Source organism: Lithobates pipiens, unplaced genomic scaffold (genome assembly GCF_037356315.1).
Source record: "Lithobates pipiens isolate NorthernLeopardFrog02 unplaced genomic scaffold, aLitPip1_a1.2 Scaffold_16, whole genome shotgun sequence".
Taxonomy (NCBI): Eukaryota; Metazoa; Chordata; class Amphibia; order Anura; family Ranidae; genus Lithobates; species Lithobates pipiens.
The window spans coordinates 410,368,584-410,393,017 of NW_027507748.1; the positions used below are offsets into that span (position 1 = coordinate 410,368,584).

General features: G+C 42.1%; 2 protein-coding genes across 6 annotated transcripts in view; one reads left to right on the forward strand and one right to left on the reverse strand.

The window, feature by feature from the left end:
* Positions 1 to 243: 243 nt before the first annotated feature.
* Positions 244 to 19,585, reverse strand: MRPS23 (mitochondrial ribosomal protein S23). Its single transcript, XM_077482439.1, has 5 exons — positions 19,440 to 19,585; positions 16,300 to 16,476; positions 12,052 to 12,126; positions 8,415 to 8,538; positions 244 to 629 (listed from the first exon to the last, which is right to left on the reverse strand). Exons 1-5 carry the CDS (start codon positions 19,481 to 19,483, stop codon positions 495 to 497), a joined length of 555 nt encoding a protein of 184 aa, XP_077338565.1. The 5' UTR covers positions 19,484 to 19,585; the 3' UTR covers positions 244 to 494.
* Positions 19,586 to 20,027: 442 nt separating this feature from the next.
* Positions 20,028 to 24,434, forward strand: part of LOC143983122 (uncharacterized) — a 79,040-nt gene continuing 74,633 nt past the window's right edge. For 3 of the 5 annotated variants that reach the window (XM_077482433.1, XM_077482436.1, XM_077482434.1), the window contains exon 1: positions 20,245 to 20,402. In XM_077482433.1, the coding sequence (XP_077338559.1) occupies positions 20,260 to 20,402 (143 nt within the window). In that variant the 5' untranslated portion in view covers positions 20,245 to 20,259. Of the gene's footprint in view, positions 20,140 to 20,244; positions 20,403 to 24,434 lie in introns of those variants that run through there. The other 2 variants (XM_077482437.1, XM_077482438.1) reach the window with 2 other exon arrangements.

Genomic DNA, 24,434 nt, shown 5'->3' on the forward strand with positions numbered 1-24,434 from the left:
GTCACGGATTTATATGTTGAGACTCCATTTACTTACTGTTACCTATTAACCCCATAACTTGTTGCAGACTAAGTATATCTATAACCATGTAAAATTTTACAGTGTCTATTGTACGGCTGCGATATGTTTTTTTGCATTCAAAATAAAAAAAGCAATTTGTTTTAAATTCCTTTTGCGCCTTTCCATTTTTAGGCGAGTGGTTCCTCTTTCAGATGTACGGTTATAAACAACAATTATAGAAAATATGGTATATTTGTTTTTTTTATTACTTTATAAAATAAAGATCTTGTGCAGCTTCCCAACCCTACCAGAAAACCAAAAATTAAAATAGAGTACGTTTAACTGGAAAACACAACAAATATTTTGGAAGAAAGATGCTGCATTGAGTCAAGTCATGGAAAACACATGTTGGACTTTCATTTTTTTTTTATTTTCAAGCGTTATTTAGGTACAGTCACAGACAACTGTACAGTCCTTAGGCTGTGTAATGTTCCTTATAAACCTTCTTCTTTAGGAGTTATGGGGCAGACTGACTGGTCAGTCTCATCTGAACGTTTCATCTGATCTATTATTGATGCAACCCTCGACTCTGATGATCTTTGTGATGCAGAAGATGGCCGATTTGATACCTGCAAAAAGAGAAAACAATTCAAGAAAAAACATTTTTAAAAGTGAAACTTTGGGAGCTATGTAAAACGTTTTTCATGTTATTTATGCTACAAAATTATTTTGGGCAAGTTGCTTAACAATAGGTATTTTGGGGTTTCCACTGTTTTTTTTTTTTTAAATCAATTTGGATCATAGCTTTGTTTTTTATGAACATTACTTTGTTAGGCTCTCAGCTATATTTAACTTTAGTATTTAGTAAGCACCAAAACGTTGGTGGTTAAAGTGATACTAAAAAGAATGTTTTTTTTTTCCATAAAATAAAAAAAGGATGTTATACTTGCCTGATCTGTGAAAGCCTATTGCAAAGAACGGTCTCTAATGCCACGTACACACGACCGGGCTTTCCGGCAGACTAGGTCCGATGGTCTTCCTGACGGACTTTTGACAGAGTTACAACAGACGTCTGAACGAACAGACTTGCCCACACACAAACGGACTAAAGTCCGTTCATTTTAAACGTGATGAGGTACGACGGGACTAGAGGAGGGAGTTCAATAGCCAATAGCTACCCTTGCGTTGTATTTGGTCCGCCGTACCAGCATACAGACAAACGGTTTTCTCAATAGGAATTGAGTCCGTCGGACAGATTTGAAACATGTTCTATTTCTTGGTCCGTCGGAATTTAAGAAAAATGATCAGATTATCCCACACACGATCAGAATATACAACGGAATTATTCCGTCGGACCTATTCTGCCGGAAAGTACAGTCATGTGTATGTGGCATCAGGCCCCTTTCACACTGGGGCAGGAGCAGTGTCGGTGGTAAAACGGTGCTACTTTCACCGCTCCAAAGATGCTGCTAGCAGGACTTTTTTTTTTACCATCCTGTTAGCGCACCGCTCCGCTCCGAGGGGCTTTCACATTGGAGAGACAGCAGTGGCCGTTTCAGGTCGGTTTGCAGGTACTATTTTTAGTGCAATAACGCCTGTAAAAAGATCCAGTATGAAAGGGGTCTTACTTCCTCTTTTGGGGTCTGCCACTCATGCTCTCTGCTCTTCCTCTGATTGTGCCTCCATAGCAAGCTGTGTGCTATTGTGTTTTATTGGTGCACATGTGCAGGTTCACACCATAAGCACACACAGGGCAGCTCGGCTTCATTCCTTGCACTCTCCTTACTGGCAGCAGAAGACATTGGCTCCAGCTGTTGTCAGAGCCCCCAGTAAATACAGGAAGAGGAGAGAAGAGCTGAAGCAAACAGACAGCGCTTCATTGAAAATGGACTCTGGTAGGCGTTTAACCACTATTATATATATATATATATATATATATATATATATATATATATATATATATATATATATATATATATATATATATATATATATATATATATATATATATATATATATATATATATATATATATATATATATATATATATATATATATATATATATATATCTCTCTATCACACGCCCCCCACTTTTAAGTACACAATGGGGTTTATTTACTAAAGCTGGAAAGTGCAAAATATCTTCTGTAATGAAACCAATGAGCTTCCAGGTGTTATTACCAAAGCTTATTTGAACAATCTGGGGTCAGAAGCTCATTGGTTTCTATGCAGAAGTGAGCCTGATTTTGCACTTTCCAGCTTTAGTAAATAAACCCCATTGTGCACTTAAAAGTGGGATAGAGAGATATATATATATATATATATATATTCTCTCTATCTCAACACAAATGTCATGTATAGTCTTGAACGTAAGAGTGAGTGCAATAATTCTAGTCCCAGACCTCCTATGCAATTCTAAACTTGTAACCTGTAATGGATTTTTAGGTACCATAGTTTCTTGCGGTTCCAGTCATACACATATTTTAACCACTTGCCGACCGCCGCGCGATGATATACGTCGACAGAATGGCACGGGCAGGCATATGGGCGTACCTGTACGTCCCTGCCTTCCCGCGGGTGGGGGGCCCGAGCGGCGGTCGGTATCCGTTCAGGAGCGATCCGGGATGAGGGGGCGGCCATTCGTTCATGGCCACCCCCTCGCGATCGCTCCTGACGAATGGAAGTGAGGCGTGACATCACTTCCTCTCCTGTAATGTAAACACAGGCAGAGGAAGTGATGTAATCTCTCCTCCGTGTCTGTATTTTTCGTTCCGGCACCGAGGAGAGAGGATCGGTGAGTTGCACCAACACGACACTACACAGTAGAACATGCCAGGCACACTCTCACCCCCCCAATCACCCCTGCCCCCCCAGTCACAGTGACACCAATTGCATTTTTATTTATTTTTTTGCATTGGTGTCATTTGTGACTGTAATAACTGTTAGGGCAGTTAGGGTTAGCCCCCTTTAGTACTAAGGTACCCCCCTAACCCCCCCAATAAAGGTTTAACCCCGTGATCACCCCCCGTCGCCAGTGTCACTAAGGCTGGGTTCACATTGCAGCGGTTTATGAGAACGGATGTGATTCGCACCGCACTGCAGTGCAAATCACATCCGATCGCTGTGCGATTCGAGTTCAGCCATACAGATAGTATGGCTGAATTTGCGTCGCACCCGCCGCAAATTCGCACGGGACCCTTTTTTTGGTCCGCAGCAGAATCGGATCGCATGGGTGTTCACACCATGCGATCCGAGTTTGCAGATCGCACTGCGACATGCGAACTGATCTGGGGGTGTCATTAACATTTCACTGACACTCCCAGCAGTTCGCATAGGGCAGTGTGAACTGCCGCCGGGAGGCATGCGATGCGGGAACCCGCCGCGGATTCGTGGCGTTCCTGCATCGCTCCAGTGTGAACCCAGCCTAATAAGCGATAATTTTTCTGATCGCTGTATTAGTGTCACAGGTGACGCTAGTTAGGCAGGTAGGTATTTAGGTTCGTAGCAGCTTTTTATAGCGCCAGGGACCCCCATATACTACCGCATAAAGCCCCCTGATTGCCCCCTAGTTAACCCTTTCACCAGTGATCACCATATAACTGTTACAGGTGACGCTGGTTGGTTAGTTATTTTTTTTATAGTTTCAGGGCACCCGCCATTTATTACCTAATAAAGGTTTAACCCCGTGATCACCCGGCGGGTGATACAAGTTTGAGGGTCAGATAAGGTCTGCGTCGCCCCAGGCAGCGTCAGGTTAGTGCCAGTACCGCTAACACCCACGCACAAAGCATACACCTCCCTTAGTAATATAGTATCTGATCAGATCTATATTAGCGTCGCCAGCAGTTTAGGTTTCCCAAAACGCATTGTTAGTGGGATCAGCCCAGATACCTGCTAGCACCTGCGTTTAGCCCCTCCGCCAAGCTCAGACCAGCCCACCCAAGTGCAGTATCGATCGATCACTGTCACTTACAAAACACAACACACATAACTGCAGCAGAGTCAGGCCTGATCCCTGCGATCGCTAACAGTTTTTCTTGTAGCGTTTTGATACAGTCGCTGACAGCCTAGGTGCTTTTTTACCTGTGAGTCTCACTAGTGTACCCCTAAATTTAGGGGTGTCTACTTTCCAAAATGGGGTCATTTGGGGGGGGGGGTTTGTGCCATCTTGGCATTTTATGGCCTTCAAAACTGTAATAGGTAGTGAGGAGTGAAGTAAAAAATGTATGCCCTTAGAAAACCTGCAGGCGGTTCTTGGCTTTCGGGGCCCTGTACGCGGCTAGGCTCCCAAAAAATCCCACATATGTGGTATCCCCGTAATCAGGAGAAGCAGCATAACTTATTTTGGGGTGTCATTTCACATATGCCCATAGCATGTGTGAGCAATATATCATTTAGTGACAACTTTGTGAAAAAAAAAAAAAAAGTTTGTAATTTTCCCGCAACTTGTGGCAAAATATAAAATATTTCATGGACTCAACATGCCTCTCAGCAAATAGCTTGGGGTGTCTACTTTCTAAAATGGGGTCATTTGTGGGGGTTTTGTGCCATCTTGGCATTTTATGGCCTTCAAAACTGTGATAGGTAGTGAGGAGTGAAATTACAAATGTATGCCCTTAGAAATCCTGAAGGGGGTGCTTGGCTTTCGGGGCCCCGTACGCGGCTAGGCTTCCAAAAAGTCGACCACATGTGGTATCCCCATACTCAGGAGAAGCAGCAGAATGTATTTTGGGGTACAATTCCACATATAACCATGGCATGTGTGAGCAATATATCATTTAGTGACAACTTTGTGTAAAAAAAAAAAATATATTTTTTTTTTGTCATTATTCAATCGCTTGAGGCAAAAAAATAAAATATTCAATGGGCTCAACATGCCTCTTATCAATTTCCTTAGGGTATCTACTTTCCAAAATGTGGTCATTTGGGGGGGGGGTTTATCCTGCCCTGCCATTTTAGCACCTCAAGAAATGATAGGCAGTCATAAACTAAAAGCTGCGTAAATTCCAGAAAACGTACCTTAGTTTGTAGATGTGACAACTTTTGCGCAAACCAATAAATATACAGTTATTGACTTTTTTTTTTACCAAAGACATGTGGCTAAATACATTTTGGCCTAAATGTATGACTAAAATTGAGTTTATTGGATTTTTCTAATAACAAAAAGTAGAAAATATCATTTTTTTTCAAAATTTACGGTCTTTTTACGTTTATATCGCAAAAAATAAAAAATTGCAGAGTCAGTCAAATACCTTTAAAAGAAAGCTCTATTTGTGAGAAAAAAAGGACGCAAATTTTGTTTGGGTACAACATTGCATGACCGCGCAATTACCAGTTAAAGCAGCGCAGTGCCAAATTGTAAAAAGACCTCTGGTCATTGACCAGCAAAATGGTCCGGTCTGAAAGTGGTTAAAGCATGGCATGTTTGATATCTGTTCACAACCTGTTTACAACCCCACTGTGTCATGTGTTCATTTGCATTATACCAAGGCAGCCCATTAATTTTGAAAGCAGTGCACCCAAACATTAGCATTCACTGTGGTGTGCTGCAATGCAAGTGTATCAAAGTGGCATTGTCCTACTGCATTGGTGTGCTGATAAAGAAGAAGTGTGGGAATCAAAAAAACAAACATATATACTCACCTCTATGGCTGCAGCATCACTATGCTACTGCAAGTGTCCCCTGTCATCTCTAAGCTCTAGAACTGAGCAATCATATGACCACTTGGTTCTCAATTTGCTCTGAGAAGAGTGTGGTGTATTTGTAAAAGAAGCATCATTTGAGGTGTCTGATGAACATCAATCTTTATTTACAACTAATCCAATATGTTTAGCTTACTCATCAATCTTCCCTAGCAACAGAAAAGTCAGAGCTGTTGCATAAAAATACACTGAGGTACAGTATTTCTGAAAACCAATAAACGTGACATTCACCAATCATTCACTGCAGGTGAACTTTCCAAGTCCATGTGTTTTACAATACTGTAATTTATTCAACTGCATAGATTGTTGGGTAAATGTCACATTCACTGGTTCACAAATATGCCCTATATAAAATTCTACAGTCAGACACTTAACATTTTTCTGGTATAACGCTGTCTCTCACACAAATACCATGATGAGCTCATAACTAAAAAGGTTTGGCTGGACATACACTTCAATTATGATAGTGTTGTATTAAGACGTCATACATAGCCACAAAGCTCATATAGCAGATATGCCAAACTCAAAACGGGGACATTTTACGTCTATTTAGGGCCTCACCTACCGAATTACAAAATGACAAAGAGCACAATGATTAATTAACATAAAGACCAAAACTGCAATATTGTATCCATATGGACTATAAAACAGTTGGGGGCCCTCATACAATAAAAATTCCTAAACTGATCAAGAGCACCATGCAACCCAAAAACTTCAGTTTGGCACATCTGAAATGATGGGAGAGAAAAGTGGAAGTTTTTGAAACATAATACCCAAAACAACACAGTGATGAATAAGCGAACATATAAGGCCTCATGTACACTGCTGCTGGTAAACAGACTTTAAGGCTCCATGCACACTGAAGCTCAAAAAAGCTTTTTCTGGACGCCAGATTGCTGGCAGAAAACGCTGGTTGAAAAACTTGCTTTTAACAGCGTTTTGTACTAGCGTTTATGAGCGTTTATTAGCATTAATGGGCGTTTTCAATAAAAATACACAGAGGACACTCCAAAAATCCCACAGTACATTCCAAACTCCCACAATGCATTGAAGAAATAGAATGCCGAACACTAATTAACGTGCGTTTATCAGCGTTTGTCGTTTTTTGGCGGTGAAAAACGGCACTTTGAACGCGAATGTCTGGCGTTCAGAAAAAAGTCCATAAACTCCACTGCTCATTAAAGCTGAAAAACGTCCATGTGTGCATGGACACATAGGCTAACATAGAGTGGAGTTTATGGGCTTTTACAAAAAACGCCCAAACTCCAATAAACTGCAGTTTATCAGCTCCAGTGTGCATGGAGCCTAAGAGCAGTTGGGGGAGGGTTTTTTTTCAGCTGACCCTTTTTTTTCCAACTCTCTTCTGTTATCTTATCAGTACATGTACACAGAGTTCTTTATAGTCATTTCTAAGCAATTGAGTTTAGAAGCATTTTTTGGAACACAAAAAATTGCATTCAGGATGGATGTTCAGAGGCATTTGAAATGCCAAATGCCTGTAACAGCTTGTAAATGGTAAACTCGCGTTTAGTCGCGTTTCATTTTTTTGCCAAAATTTTTTTAAATGCTAAACGCGCTATTTAAAGTGGTTGTAAACCCTATTTTTAATGTTTATGCTACAGGTAAGCTTATATTAACCACTTCAGCCCTGGAAGGATTTACCCCCTGCCTGACCAGACCACTTTTTGTGATTCGCCACTGCGTCGCTTTAACAGACAATTGCGCAGTCGTGCGACGTGGCTCCCTACAACAAGAAAGTAATTCAACTACCTGCAAAAAAAATGCATCTTGCAAACCAAAGCGGTACACTTTAAACACCCTGTTGCCAGACCATTAATTAATAATAAAAAGAATCCAATAATATTAGATTATTTTTTCATTTTACTCTGGCCTATGGGGGAAATCAGGTGGGGCCAACACATCACTGCTGCAACATCCACTAAACAGTGATTGATATTTAGCAGACATCTTACCTATCCTATTACTCAGCTTTACCCATGTGTGAACAGCAGAAGACAGTATGTTGTGTGTTATGTGTTTGCAGTCCAGATCAAACACCTTACTCCTCCTGTATACGTGTCCAAGTCAAGGTGCAGGGTGGGCAGGCCCCTGGGCTTCAGAAGATGTCAATCACAGCTGCTGTGTCCTTTGCGGTGCACACTTTCTAACTGTAAGGCCCCTTCCACACGAGGCAGATCTGCTCAGTGGAGTGCGCCAGCTCAGCTGGAGATCGCTCCGTTGATCTCCGCTGAGCCGGTGGATGACAGGTCCATCTCTGCTCACTAAGCAGGGAGGGACCTGTCAGAGCACCTCTAATCTCGATGGGGAGATCGGACAGCATATCCATTTTCATCATATATCAACCAATCCGCCAGACAGATGGCGGACGTATCGCCATCTGTCTGTCTTTAGCGCATCGGGCGGCAGATGGGTGTCTGTGGACACATCTCCACTGAAATCTGCCTGCCCATAGGAGTCGATGGGGGGCCAACTCGGATCCACCTGAAAAATTCAAAGGGCTTATGTGAAAGGGGTCTAGTACTTTGTAACTCTTTCTCATACACATGTCACGATCCTCTTTTACTGAAACTATTATTAACTTAAGCTTTATCCAGTAGCTGAAAAAGCAAAAATGCTCAGGTTACATGGTCAGAGGTATCTAGTCCAGCCCTAACGTTTGTTCTCAAAATCAAGACAAGCAACACTTACTGTTGTTACTCCCGCCCTTCTTAACATGACACCTTGTGAGAGCAGAGCTTTTCCGGTCTCTTCAAACAACTTTTCTTCACCTACTACTCCAGATTTTTGAAGTTCTAAATATTTCTCCACAAACCTGAAAACAGACAGGAGATTGGTGTTTTACATTCTATGGCTAAAATACAGCAGTATCAGCTTTTGAATAAAAACCCATATCTTTAAGTGGACCTTCAGTGATTTTTTTCATCTTTCCATCTATTAAATCTTCTGGCCTTGTTGTTTTAACTTTTCATAGTAAAACATTTTTTTCCTGCCAGTAAATACCTTATACAGCCCACTTCCTGTTTCTTGTCTGGTCATTAGCCTAGGCTTATGATATCATGCACAGTTTGCCAGGAAGGGAGGTGAGTCATAAGTGGGCCAATGAGAGCTGCAGAGCTGGAGGAAGTGAACAGGCAGCAGCTTCAGTTAAAATGATTGCAGGCAGACTCAGTGGAGGGAGATTTCTGCAGCATATTTGGAAAGTACAGAATCAAAGTATATATAAAATAATTAGCAAAGTGCTTGGAGGGAAGCTTTAGAATGGCAAAGATGTTTTTATTACAAATTATGTGAGCAGACTGCAGTTCCTCTTTAAAGAACAGTTTAAGGAGTTTCATCTCTTAACAAAAAGACCTAAGCTTTCCTATGAGGTTTTCTTACCTTTTTTTTCTCATGCAGGCACTCTACTCATGCCAATCATTATTCATCACCATTTTCATGTATAAACAAAAGTTAAAGTGATTGTAAGGCCTCTTATTAAAGAGGCATTAAACCCAAAACCTCTCTTCTTTCTTTCCTGCATGTGCCCCACATCAAGCTGGGTGCTATGGGGGCACCTATGCTGGGCATGCTCGCAAACTAGGCTGAGTGCATCCATGGGTCCCACTCTCTCCTTTCAGGATTTGTCTGACCGCAACAGGAGCCTACAGTTCTGACTGCTGCCTGAGTCTCATGTGAAACCAGGAAGTAAAGGGAGAATGCCTGCAACTAGGACAGTGCTGGATCGCCGATAGGCTTGGGCAGGTGTTTGAGTCGGTGGTACGTAAACCTCCCATTCCTGGAACAAAAATTTGAGATGTACAAGGTTTCCTGTAAATGGCAGAGCAGCACTCAACCTTAACTGATCCTCGGTATCCAGCCTTTAAAGACACCAACCATTGAAAGGACAAAGGGGATTCATACTGAAAGGAGAAGAAATAACACAAGTGACACGTCATACTAAACTATAAGTTAAGTGCCTTGAGCTGATTTTTCTGTTTTTATTTTTAACTAAACTTAGATTTAAAGTTCTTTGGTTAATTTCAGAATCTGTCAGATTATGTGCAGAAAGTCACTAAAACAGAACTCAAATTAAAGCTGGCCATACATCGAAAATTTGACTGGTTCAGTGGGGATCTAGCGAGATTCGATCGATGTATGGGCAGGCTGGCTGACTGGATCGACTTAGTTACAGCCACCCTGTCGGATTTTTCAAAATGTGATTACTGCCAGTGTTCTGTTGATTTGTGCCCTCTGTCAAAAAGTGCCCACACGTGTGCAGAACAGAAGAAGAGCACTCCAGCTGATTTCCCGATCAGCTGGCGTGATGAAACCATAGCGCATTCGCACATCATAAGAGGCTTTTATTTTTATTTTTTTTGATGGAAGATGCCATTTGACGACCACAATTGAATGCTATGCAAACAGCATAGGGACACTGTCACATTGTGCCTCTCTGTTGCAGCGTGGGCTTAGAGAGTGTGCTCAAGGTCCGGTTTTGTCTGAGTGGCAGGGCGGGTTTGGTGTCTTGAAAGGCGGGTTTTGCCTGTGTCTAAGGGCGGGTTGCAACAGACAAAACGCACCCTTCAACACACCCACAACCCGCCCTACAGTCCCCCTGCTCTTTGCATTGCTTTTAAATTGTACCTGTGAAGTGGTATCTCCCGCCAAAAAAAGCCTCCTACGGTGTGCGAATGCACTACGGTGACGTCAAGCCTGCTGATCGGGAAATCACTTTTCCACTGTGGGCACTATTCAATAGAACACCAGCAATCATTGTGTTCTGCCAGCCGGGAAGGCTCCCCACACCCCCAAGCCGTGGGAATACAGGAGAGCTGCGAGAGGCATTCTACCTTCAACAATGACTGTGTTGATGGGGAAATCAAACAATTTTTTTTCCTTCCACTTATGGTGGAAAGAAATAAAATAAAAGTAATCTATAGTCTGCTTTAGCTTTAACAGTTGAGTACTTAAAATTATGTTATAATGAATACAGAAGGTTGGTTTAAATTATGCCGAGCAAATTGGTCCTGTGCTTGACTTGCACGGGCTTAACCACTTAAGGACCGCCGCATGGCAATGTACGTCGGCACAATGGCACCGGCAGGCACAAGCACGTACATGTACGTGCTTGCCTTCCAGCGGGTGGGGGGTCCGATCGGACCCCTCCCGCTGGCTGCGGCGGTCCGTTTCGCTTCAGGAGCGATCCGGGATGAGGGGATGGCCGATGGTTTCTGGCAATCCCCTCTTGATCGCTCCTGTCGAATGAGAAGCTTCCCCCGCCTGTGTAGTGTAAACACAGGCAGGGAAGAAGTGATGTCATTCTCCTCGGGGCGGTCTTTTTGACCGGACTGCGAGGAGAACAGAGAGCCAAAAATAAGGACAAGCGTGTCCCATGGCCACGTGCTGATGACGATGCACCGCGTCCACGACCAGCACTGTTGTCTCTAGACACAAAGCCTGCTTGCCCTCTTTTATTGGCTCGCGACTGTCTGCCTCTCCTTGTTGGCCTTCCAGACATAGTAATGGCCTGCAGGGAGATGGGAAAACCAGCAATTGGGTAGTGTATATTGTGCTGGAGGCACACAACACCCACTAACTCCTGCAGATGCCTTTATTATAGAACACCAGAGATAAAGGGGTATACTGTACTGGAGGCACACAACACCCACTAAGCCCTGCAGATGCCTGTATTAGAGAACACCAGCAATAAAGGGTAGATACAGGTGTATACTGCGCTGGAGGCACACAACACCCATTACCTCCTGCAGATGCCTGAGAAAAGAACACACTGTCCCTGCCTATCTAGCTCTTTCCCTGCACGCCGGAACACACTACACAAGGCCTCCGCGCTGGCAGCCTTATATAGTGTGGGGCATGTACTAAACCCCCCTGAGCTATAATTGACCACAGGCATCTTGTCTATGGCCAATTATTGCTCTCTTTGCTGCCGGCGCTGTGATTGGCGAAGCATGCAGGGGTCACAGTGCATGCTTGGCCAATCATGAGCCAGCAATGCACTGCGATGGCGCAGTGCATTGTGGGCTGTGAGCGCCACACGAATTTGGCGTGAACGGCCAATAACGTTCGGTATTCGCCGAACAGCCAATGTTCGAGTCGAATATACGTTTGACTCGAACACCAAGCTCATCCCTAATGGCTATCTTTGTACTTTACTGAAGAATGTTGTATTGTGATGTACTGTATATTATTTTGTACCTCTCTTTTGTCTCAATAAACAAATTGAACAAGGAATGTTATTGAATTGTAATGATTTATTGTTTTGAACATTAAGTATATGTAGAATTACTAGTAGTGCTGCTGCATACATAAGAAAATCTGAGCTTACTTTTGGCTTATGGATTTGTAATCCCATCTGTTCAAAATAAGCATTCCAGGGCTACCATAGGTGTCATAAAATTTTCTAAAAAGGAGAGAAAATAGAGAATTTGTTAAAAATAAAAAAGTGATTGTAGCTATATTAGTATACTTGTTACAAAAACAATTACTGTTCGTGATACTTTTTTATTTTATTTGCATTAACATCCAAATTTTCAGGAAATACCCTCTTCTTCAAAAGGTCCAAGCAGTACCTTTGAAGTCCCAATCCAGCATCATAGTCAAAGGATAAATTGCTAAGCTGATACCTTGTAGCCCTACAGAAATTACCTGTGCTACCATTTCCCGATGGTCTGTTCTCACCTGACTCTTGCACTGGTCTGGCATCCTTATGCACTGCCCAATTCCACCTGTACTGAGTCCCTCATAGCCTATGTGGTACTGATCCACTGTTTGTCATTTCAGTGGTGAACACACCACCAGAGCCCTCTTGCTTACCTTGCCTTGGCTGGTAGTAACTTGGGAGCAGGAAGCAGCCAACCCATCTCCATCATCAGGAACTCTGGGTAAGACCTGTCGTTCCTTAGACTCCAACTCCAGCCGTGGTCAGGATAGGCTCTCTTTGGCTGTGGTCAGCACGTCTGAGACAATTATTTTTGTTTTGAAAGTTGCAATGGGGGGGGGGGGGTAGCGGACTGTGACATTCATCTGTGTCCCCTCTATTCACAGAAGAACACCTTGCATTCAGTGAAAATAATGCAAGACCTTTTCTTAACAGAAGAGGTGCCAAGTGAACAACCTCCTGTAACATCTGTACTGCAGCAAGAACTACAAATCTCAGCACCTGACATTGGCAGTGACAGGGGAGTGTTGTCTGAAAAAGAAGTAAATGTTTTAACACTGCAGCAGCCACAGATGAAGCTCACACAGGAGGCAACTTATTTTCACAGTGCAAATATAGAAAAATCGTTTTTGGCCATACTTCAGCTTTAAATAACAGCCCTGTGGGGGTTAAAATATGAAATGCTGCTTTCGCTATAATATTTTTTTCACTGGCTCTGTCCCACACAGACTCACTGCACCAGTCCCCCCACAATTATATTCTTTCAGGTTGAACAATAGGGACCCACCCTGAACTCACAGAAAAGAAAAAAAAAGTGGTAGAGGACCACACTAAATCAAGTCAATCAAATTTTGGTGGACTTGTTTCATAATGTTGAAAATGTTTTGTAGCTTAACCAAGCGGCTTCTTCAGTTTACATTAGAACTGCACGATTCTGGCCAAAATGAGAATCAATTTTTTTGCTTAGAATAAAAAATCACGATTCTCACAGCATAACATCTTTCACATTATGCAAAAAACTGTTTATTTTTAATTTTTTTTAATTCGCTGAATAGTATTTTTTCCTCAAAATTTGCCTTTAAAAGACCTCTACGGAAATACAATGCCACATAAAATATTCTAACAACCGCAGTTTTATTCTCTAGGGTCTCTGCTAATATTAATAAAATATATAATGTTTGGAGGTTCTAAGTAATTTTCTAGCAAATAGATTTTAACTTGTAAGCAACAAGTGTCAGAAAAAGGCTTAGTCTAAGTGGTTAAACTGACCTCATTTTCAGGCCAAAGTTCATTCTTTTTATCTAAAACAGGGGTCTGTGGCCCTTTGCGAGCCTTTATCTTCCCCTTGGGGCACTACTTTTGCCAATGATACCAGACACTATTCCTCCCATTGACACCAACAATGGGGCACCATTACTCCCACTAATACCAATAATGGGGCACTATTTCTCCTCCTACTGTCCACAAACCCTGAGGCCATGTTTATTTTCACTAATGCTGGGCCCGGGACATTTAATACCCACCCTGGCCACACTCCGGCCCCATTAAAAGTCTGAAGGACAGTAAACTGGCCCTTTGTTTGAAAAGTTTGGAGACCCCTAATCTAAAAGAACCAAAAAAAATGATACAATCTTCATATCTCTCAGCGCTGAGCAATGTTGATATATTTTTTTTTTTTTTTTTTTTTTTTTTATAGCTTTGAGCACAGAATGGCTGAACACTTGTTACATAGAATAGTGGACATGCTGGATTAAGATCGTGAGGTGGGCTGAATTGAGATTGCGTTTTTTTAACAATTAACAGTGCAGCTCTAGTTTACATGAGTGCCAGGAAAATACCTCATTTATATCCACACAAGTAGCACTGAAACCTTAAGAGGAGGTCCAGCCATTCCTTTAAAAAATTAAAAGTTAGCAGCTACACATTCTGTAGCTGCTGACTTAACATTAGGACACTTAACTGTCCTGGAGTCCAGCGATGAGGGCACTGCAGGCGATCTTAGGATCGACTGGTCAGACGCTACCATGGCCATTGCTACTAAGGGATTAATAGTAAGTATTGCAATGCTGCATACAAAAAAAAAAAAAAATCTGAGACTCGCAAGCGAATCATCCAGTACAAGTAATTAAAAGAAGGAATTCCTTGCAGAAAACAAAAAAAACACAAAGATGTGAGGGCGATCACGCATGTGTGCGTAGCGTCCTGGCGATCGTTCCGTCAGATGTGACGTCATCAGGGGTACGCCTACACGCCTGCGCTTTAAAAATAGTTAATTGACAAGACAAAGGAGCACACACACACACACACACACACAGTTAAAAAAAATATGTTAATAAATCAAATAAAAATTTATGTTTGCTAGAATATATACAAAGAAAAATATTTAGCCAGAGAAAAATAAACAAGGGGGTGTCAGCTTAAGCCTAGAGGGGGGACATAAACTGCTAGAAATGCTGATGTCCCACTCCACATTCAAGCCTCTGGATACATGGCAAAAGGAAAAAAAAATAATTAGCCGGAGTGAAAATAGACTAGCGATGTCAACCCATGCATAATGGAGGGGGACATCGACTATTAATAAAGTAGTTGATGAAAGAGAAATTGCCATACTGCTTTGTGTCCCAATTGGTGCGAGATCGCCTTACACAAAAATGCGACATCCACAGTCACCAATGGTGATGGGTACCCCCTCTTTCTTAAAAAGATACCAAGCAGGTCATTAAACACTGTAGAGTTGCAACCGACCTAATTACATGCTTGGTATCTTTTAAGAAAGAGGGGGTACCCATCACCAGAGGTAGAAAATAAAAGTCAATATATTTTCCAATGCATTTGCAGCATCATGGCAGTTGAAGATTAAACAGAGGCCAAGATGGCAGCTTCCTTGGCTGAAAACGATAGGAGGGTTTATTTCCACAGAAAAGGGACATTCTGATGAGAACAGTGTATGCACATTTTGGATATAGAGGGCAACTGATTCACAAGAAGCGTGAAAGAGGTAAATCTAACTGGAACAGCCATCACTGAACAGGGGTGGAGCCATCAATCTGTATGTATTATTCCACATATAGTGCCGGTGTCCGTTCAGATAGTGTCCCCCATCACATAGTGTCCGCCCTGTACTGTGCTTGCGCAGTACAGGGGGGACAAGGAGAAGCCGAACAGCTCCAAAGATAAACGGCGCCTGAGCACTGTGTCCAGGTTCAAACCCCACCATCCAAGTGGACATAGAATAAAAAAAAATAGAAAAAAAAATAAAAAATAAAAGAGCCGAGCACTATGAGCAACCCTATGTCCACTTGGATGGTGGGGCTTCAACCTGGACTCAGTGCGCAGGCGCCATTCGTCTTCGGAGATGTTCGGCTTATCCTTGTCCCCCGTACTGTGCAAGCGCTGCGCCTGCGCAGTACAGCCCGGACACTATTCGATAGGTGGACACTGTGTCAGAACACTGGTTTAACATCTCTACCCTGGCACACGTTCATGTAAATCATGTATATCAATGTATTTCATTCATGTTCATGTATATCAATCATGTAAATCAAAAGACAACTATAAAGCCTTCCGGACACCAGGGATGGGAAAATGTTACCAGAACAGGGCGATTCCTTTTAGACTCCCCAACCTGCTCTTGGACAATAACATTTGCATTTCATTGCGATTGGATTGAGGTGTCGATTCTACCTGTGTGAATGCACTGTAAATGCTGGGGTATTTTACAGACACATTAGAACTGAAGAAGTGGCTGGATAAGCTACAAAACATCTTCAACTTTACAGAACAAGCCCATATGAATGTAACCAACTACTATTTTATATACCATGACCTGGATAAATGAGAACCGACACAAGCACCATAGACAAAAGGACCACAATTCGTAACAAACGTGTAAAAGAATGCAGCTTAAAAACTCACGCTCTTATGATATCTTCTCTGTAAAAAATTGCAGGCACATTATCAACAGGTTTCGGTCGACGTTTTGGGGGACTCACGTAGGAGGGTTCTCTTTTTGGTGGAAAGGCAGCATACACATCATACCAGATTGGCTTCTCATTTTGCTTTATCACTTCTGAACGGATCAAATCTCGTGTTCTAATAAAATAAAATGGAAAAAGATGGATAGTTTAGCCAGTGCAGAAATAAACAAACATACATACATATATATATTAGTCAAAAAGGTGATTGGTTCTAGCTTTCATTTTGTGCAGATGGTATCTATACCCAAAGTTTTTTTTTACCTTACCTGTATTAGAAATTTTGAAAAACAATTTGAAAACAGTATGGCCGTGCGAGGCTGTGCCCATATACCAGCATCATTCACAGTTTCCTGTGAATAAATAGACTACAAGCACTGTCAGCCATTGTGGTCAATGGTTTGTAGTTCTCAACGAACTTCAAATCTGTTAATTTCTTTACTTGAGAACTAGTCCTTAAAAGGAGTTGTATGCATCAAGATTAAAAGCCTTCAGTGTGTAGCAGCCCCCCTAATTCTTACCTGAGCTCCATCTCTGTCCAGCGATGCCCATGAGTGTTTCAGGCCATTCAAGACTCTCCCTCCCGATTGGCTGAGACACAGCAGCGACGCCATTGGCTCCCGCTGCAGTCAGTCACTCAGGAGAGAGTGGGGGTGGGGCCGAGCCGCAGCTCCGTGGCTGAATGGACACAGGGAGCTGTGGCTAGGATCGGTGCTCCCATAGCAAGCTGCTTGCTGTGGAGGCACTCAACAGGAGGGATGGGCCAAGATCACAGAAGAGAGACCCGAGAAGAGGAGGATCTGGGCTGCTCTGTGCAAATCCACTGCAACAAAGCAGGTAAGTATACCATGTTTATTATTTTTATTGAAAAACAAAACGAGACTTTACAAAGTGGAACTTTAGTCAGAAAATTAAGTTAAGCTAGAGCACTTCAGGCTGGACCCTTTTGCAGGTATAGCCTATTGTAAAACATTAAGGCTTAATGTACATGGGACATTTTAAAACCTCTCCTTAACGATTCAACAGCTAGTAACCGACGTTTAGAAACATCAGTTTTGCCGTGCTTGTGTTTAGAAGCAGCTATTTATTTTTTTTGCAAATTGTCAAAAATGAAAAACGCCTGTAAACGAAACGTGGCTAAGTGTGAGTTGCCAGTAAAAGTGATATTTCGAGAGGAGAGTTCAGGGTCAGCTAAAAAAATGCCCAGCTGCTCCTAAATGTCTGTTTACCAGAAGCAGTGTACATGAAGCCTAACAATATGTGTCTATACTGTTTAAAATCCAGTAATACATTGTCGCAGCCTGCTCTGCACATGCTCAGCTGCTCTTTATTTTTAGGCACTGTACAGAGTTTGTACAGGTCAATCTACTGACAGCCTTAAAACGAAAGTAAACCCTTCTAGCCTTTAGAGCCATGTAAGCTGCTTCTGCTTGATCAGCAAATGCCATGGTGCTGCACATATGATCAGTTATGACAGACACCAGACATTTGATGGTTTGACAGTTTGGTTGAGGTCACAAATGTGACAGTTAGCAATCCCAACATTCCAGGAATGTAACTGTTTTTTTTTTGTAGCACTGACCACCGAAGGAGCAGCTGATTATTTTTGGGCTTACCGTTACCTTCTTGACCTTGTGTGCATCTAGGGGTCTCCCGAGGTAGATGGCCCAATGAACTGCAGAGACTGACGCTGGATCCACTTTAGTGATTTTTTATTTGCAAAACGTTGAACAGAACACAGTCTCTCATTAGGGAATAGAGGTTATAGGTACGCTTGGAACTGCTGACACTTGAATATCTCGCTCTATGCAATCCAGGGCATAGCCATTCGCAACTGGAAATTACAACCATCGGATAAATATCCTTTTGTGGATTTAGCAACCGACAGGTGATTCGGATAAAGCAAAGTCTCTGCCACAGACTTGGTTGTAGAACTTAGAATGAAAAGTCTCTCTCACAGACTTGGTTGTAACTGAAGGATGAAATTAGAGAACTCTCATATGGTACCAGTATCTTGCAGATGGTCCCGAGATACCGTATATGTGCGGATTCACCTGGTGTCTTTTCAGCTTAGCTTCCAGGCACTTGCTGAGCAGCCAGCCTCATGCATGGCCCTCTTCTGAAGAGTCCTCCCCTGGTTGCGTTTTCAGTTGCTGGGCCTCTCCAAAACGGTACTGGACGACCTTAGAACCCTCCTTCCAGTCAATGTGCCTCGGACTAGCCAGCCCCGAGACTTGGAAACAGATGGAACCCTAGGCCACGAGGGCCTCTGGGGACTGGTCAGGAGGACCAGGACCCTGGAGTCGGAACATACTTCTGGACCGGAGCCTCGAATCATGTGACCTCAGTACCTTAAGTTCCCTCTCCCAGAATACACAGTGAGAAAATGCACCCACTAATTGGTTCCTAGAAAGATTGGCACCCAATGCGTCCAACCGGACTGTGTTCCAAAGCCTGCCAAAAGGTGACACCCACACCTATGTCCAAGCAGAACACAATACAGTCCAGCCAAACTGACACCGAGACCATAACTTACTACAATTAACCCTAAAACCCGCAACTATGGTCCTAGGAATATTTAAATTGACAAAAACATAGCGCATTCTCTTCAGAAGCCGACGCTACATTTTAAACTGTTAAATCATTGGGTTTAGTTCCGTTTTATTATTAACTGCTGTTCAAGTGCTCTAGGCTTCAGCAAAATGGCAGCCTCCAGCACGAAGAAACAGGAACACTGCTGGAGGCAATTTACAGCACACACTAATTTTGGTAGCACAATTATTAACGTGGAATGTATGTTCCTTGCTAAAACAAAAACACATTATTATTTTTTTTATCAAGTTGTTATAAGTTCTGCTTTAAAAGAAAAAAAAAAAACACTGTAGTTTATACCCCCTCCTCCATTTGCAGGGTAAGTCTATACAGTTCTGCACAATGTCATTGATTTACAACACTCATAATCTGATTATATGTCTCTGTTCTTAGATGGACTTGCCGTTAGCTGTTTACCATTTGCAAAACAACATGTTTTAAACAAAGAAAGCCATGCATTTCCGCGAGTGTCTATTTTCTGATAAATACCTGGTAAACACTGTTCCAAGCTTCTCCAGCCGGCTTCCTGCCATGCTCTAACCATGAACCCTTCTGCTCTCTGTCGGGCTATCAGTCTGTGCGGTAATTACAGGATACACCGGCGGACATCTTTACTCCTGGAAAGAACTAACTGCTATAGTTATAGATCCATTTTACAACGCTACTAACATAACACAATAAATCTGAACACCCTAAAAAACATAACTTTCAAAGATAATGTAAAAACTATTCAGGGAAAAGAATTGAAATCAAGTATACATTGTTAAGCGTTTCCAATAAACAAGATGGAGAAAATAAGAGCAAAGGCATATTAATAAACCATCGAGTTCATGGATCGACGAGCCTTGTATCGCGGTGCCCTTCAGAGACGGGTCGTGTAAATTATAGATTTTTTTTATTATTTCTAACAGGAAAGCATGTTTCGGCGTGTTATCGCTATGTCTTTCAAGTGCAAACAAATGTCGTTCTATTACTGCGAAACAGACTATTACGCTGTGGTCTTCAGAAACATGGCTCCAGCCTCGGCTCACCAGTGCGAGAGCTTGCTTTTACGTCATTGGCCCCTTGCAGTATCTTTAGCCAATTGGGAAGAAGTAGGCGTTACCGAGCGAGTTTGAATCGTGCAGGCGCAATGTAACCCTTCTAGCTTCGTGAACTGACTGAGAGTTCTGGCGCTGCAATTGTCAAGGTAACGTGTTCTTGTGGTCTTCACTGCCCTGCCATTCCTATTATCTCAGCTTCTGAGGGGCATTACATGCTGATAACCTACCGCTATATACTGGGTATAGTCATACAGGGACCACCTAACATGGGCCTTAGTAGTTCTACGTCTCCTTACGCATGTTATTGCATTCCGAGGCGTGTCTGTACTGTACAAGTAACTGTAAACACTGACAGGGGAAAGTCATGTGTTTTTTTCCGTTCCAGACTGAAGAGAGAGAGCATCTCAGAGTAAGTGCACAACACTACACTGACAGCAGTTCAGGTAGGCACACATATCACCCCCTTCACCCCTTGGCACTGTCTCACCCATTCCAATTTTTTTTTTTTTTTTTTTTTTTTTTTTTTATTGTTCGTTGTATTGGTGTCATTAGTGACAAAAATCAGTGTTAGGGTAATTAGTGGTAGGCCCAGATAGGTCTAGGGACCCCCCTAATAAAGATTTAACCCCTTGATTACCCCCTGTCACCAGTGATCACTTTATAAGTGTCACGGGTGACACAGGTTAGCTAATTTCTTATAGCGTCAATTCACCCACTGTATTTTACCTAAATAAAGGTTTAACCCCCTGATCACCCGGCGGATGATCAAAGTTGGGTTATAGCTTCAGATAGGGTCTGCGTCGGCCCAGGCTGTGTCAGATTAGTGCCTGTAGCGCTAACACCCACGCACGCACCATACGCTTCCCTTAGTACTATAGTGTCTGAACGGATCGATATCTGATCTGATCAGAACTATACTAGCGTCCCCAGCAGTTTAGGGTTCCCAAAAAAACGCAGCATTAGTGGGATGAGCCCAGATACCTGCTAGCACCTACGTTTAGCCCCTCCGCCCCGGCACAGCCCACCCAAGTGCAGTATCAATCGATCACTGACAAAAACAAATAACTGCAACGTTCGCAGAATCAGGCCTGATCCCTGTGAACGCTAACAGTATATATATATTTTTTTTTTGGACGTTTGAATCAGTTGCTGACAGTCAGGTGCTTTTTTTTCTTGTGAGTCTCATCACTACTGTACCAGTAAATTTAGAGACCAAAATGTGAATTTGAAGGAACAGTAGTGAAGAGGTCTACACGTTTCTGAGCATTACAGAAAGTGAAGAGGACTCCTCTGTCAGATTCAGGCTCGGAATACAAACCTGTAGACAGCAGCGGCACCCTTACAGAAAGCTCTGATGACCTGAGAATGCAGCCGGTGGTTCAGCCAGCTGACCATAGAGCTGATCAGAGACCAGAACGCCTCCAATCATCTCTATGACCTAAGAGAGATGCTACGAGCATTTCATGACTTGGGTTTCGCCGGATATAAACAGCGCCATTGGGAAAGCACACCGATCTTGGTGTGGTCAGATGCTCTGAGGGCAGAGGAGAGATCTAGGGTCTAATAGACCCCAATTTTTTCAAAAAAGAGTACCTGTCGCTACCAATTGCTATCATATGAGATATTTACATTTCCGGAGATAATAAAAATGATACAATAAAAAATGAAAGCAACAGATTAAAGATATAATAAAAAAAAATATATTTAAAAAAAAAAGCACCCCATACCCCTGTGTTCACACACAAAGGCGAACGCAAGCGTCGGTCTGGTGTCATATGTAAACAGCAATTGCACCATGCATGTGAGGTATTACCATAAAGGTCAGATCAAGCGCAGTCATTTTAGCAGTAGACCTCTGTATATCTAAAATGGTAACCTGTAAAGGCTTTTAAAAATGTATGTAGTTTGTCGCTGCTGCGTGTTTGTGCGCAATTTTAAAGAATGTTGTGTTTGGTATCCATGTACTCGTCATAAGATGATCTCTTTTATTTCATCAAACATTTGGGCAATATAGTGTGTTTTTAGTTCATTAATATAAAAAAAAAAAAAAAAAAAAAAAAAAAAAGCAAATACTGTGTGAAAAAAAAATGCAAAACAACCACCATTTTAATCTGTAAAGCCTTTGCTTAAAAAAAAAAAAATATATATAATTATTAATTAGGGGTGCACCGAATGGGTTTTTTGGTGCCGATACCGAAAGTGAAAAATACACTAGGCCGAAAATAAATACCGAAACATATTTAAAAAAATAAATAAATTTTTTTTATACAGGAGATGGCCAGAGACTGGGGGCATGGTACAGGAGATCAATGCAGCCTCACCAGTGGCCGTCAGATGCAACCAGAGTGTGTCTCTGGTTACATCTGGCGGCTGAAATTTTTGGTGCCTCCCTAATATATAAATATATATATTTTGTTTGGGGGTTCAAAGTAATTTTCTTGCAAAAAAAAATGTTTTTCCGTGTAAACAAAATGTGTCAGAACGGGCTTTGTTTTCAAGTAGTTAGTGATGTGTGACATAAGCTTTTAAATGTTGTGCATAAAATGTCAGGACAATTCAACCCCCCCATGACCCCTTTTTGGAAATTAGACACCCCAAGCTATTTGCTGAGAGGCATGTTGAGTCCATGGAATATTTTATATTTTGCCACAAGTTTTGGAAAAATTACACTTTTTTTTTTTTTGCACAAAGTTGTCACTAAATGATCTATTGCTCAAACATGCCATAGGCATATGTGGGGTTACACCCCAAAATACATTCCGCTGCTTCTCCTGAGTACGGTGTTACCACATGTGTGAGACTTTTTGGGAGTCTAGCCATGTACAGGACCCCGAAAACCAAGCACCGCCTTCAGGCTTTCTAAAGGCGTAAAATTGTGATTTTACTCCTCACTAACTATCACAGTTATGGAGGCCCTGAAATGTCCAGATAGCACAAACACCCCCCCCCCCCCCCCATGACCCCATTTTGGAAAGTAGACACCCCAAGGTATTTGTTGGCATGGTGAATATTTTGCAGATATCATTTTATTTTTGAAAATGAAGAAAGAATAGAAAAAAATATATATATATTATTATTTTTATTTTTTATTTTTTCAAAACTTTGTGACAAAAAGCGAGATCTTTAAAATACTCAACATGCCTCTTGTCAAATAGCTGGGGGTCTACTTTCCAAAATGGGGTAATTTGGGTTGTGCTATCTTGCATTTTATGCCAAGATAGTAAGATGTAATTCCACATATAACCATGCCATGTGTGAGCAATATGTCATTTAGTGACAACTTTGTGTATTTTTTTTTTATTATTATTATTTTTCAATCACTTGTGACAGAAAAAAAATAAAAAAAATATTCAATGGGCTCAACATGCCTCTCAGCAATTTCCTTGGGGTGTCTACTTTCTAAAATGGGGTCATTTGGGGGGGGGGGTTTGTACTGCCCTGCCATTTTAGCACCTCAAGAAATGAGATCGGCAGTCATAAATTAAAAGCTGTGTAAATTCCAGAAAATGTACTCTAGTTTGTAGACGCTATAACTTTTGCGCAAACCAATAAATATACGCTTATTGACATTTTTTTTACTAAAGACATGTGGCTGAATACATTTTGGCCTAAATGTATGACTAAAATTTAGTTCATTCGATTTTTCTTATAACAAAAAGTACCAGGGATGCCCAACCTTTTTGAAGAGTGAGGGCCACTTAAGCGACTTTGTAACCAGTTGTGGGCAACAATGAGCAGAGTAGGCAGATGACAGCTCTGCGTCCATCATGTTGAAGGAGCCTAATGCCCCGTACACACGTTCCGATTATCGGACCACAAAAGTCGCTTTCGGACGGATCGGTCGATAATCTGATCGTCAGTACGCAGCTTTCGACAGCCGATCACGACAGTCCGTCCAACCAAATCCGAAGGGACAAACAGGAAAACTTTGGTCGAACGACAGCCCATCGTACGACAATCGTGTAGTCAGTACAGTATGCGTCCGATAAAAGTCGTTCGACAAACACCACGCATGATCAGAAACACAAAAATAAACCAGATGGACACACGAGTCACACGTATTTGACATCATTTAAAATACGTAGCTACGCACGACGGAAGATTTTGCCAGAATCGTACGACAGAAATCTTACACACATTTTGCACTGTTGTATTCGATCTTAGTTGTATGCAACAAAATACGAACGATCGGTCTTACGATAATCGGAACGTGTGTATGGGGCATAAGGCTGTGGTCTACCCACACCATGGGTGTAGTGCAGTGCACCTGTGGGTTAGCTGTACTTTGCCACATAATTCTATTATATCCTGCAGGTGTGGTGCACTTTCTGAAAGTGCACCAAACCCACAGGTAAAACCAGAAGTCTATGGCTCAGTGCAGGTAAGCCACAGGTGCTCTGCACTATATCTGTGGATCAGTTTGAAAGCAGCCCAGTAACCA

Coding starts and splice junctions, on each gene's coding strand:
- MRPS23 (XM_077482439.1), bottom strand. CDS start 19,483: ATGGCAGGAAGCCGGCTGGAGAAGCTTGGAACAGTGTTTACCAG. Junction 16,477..19,439: donor CTTGGAACAGTGTTTACCAG/GTATTTATCAGA, acceptor TTATTTTATTAG/AACACGAGATTTGATCCGTT. Junction 12,127..16,299: donor AGAGAAGATATCATAAGAGC/GTGAGTTTTTAA, acceptor TCTCCTTTTTAG/AAAATTTTATGACACCTATG.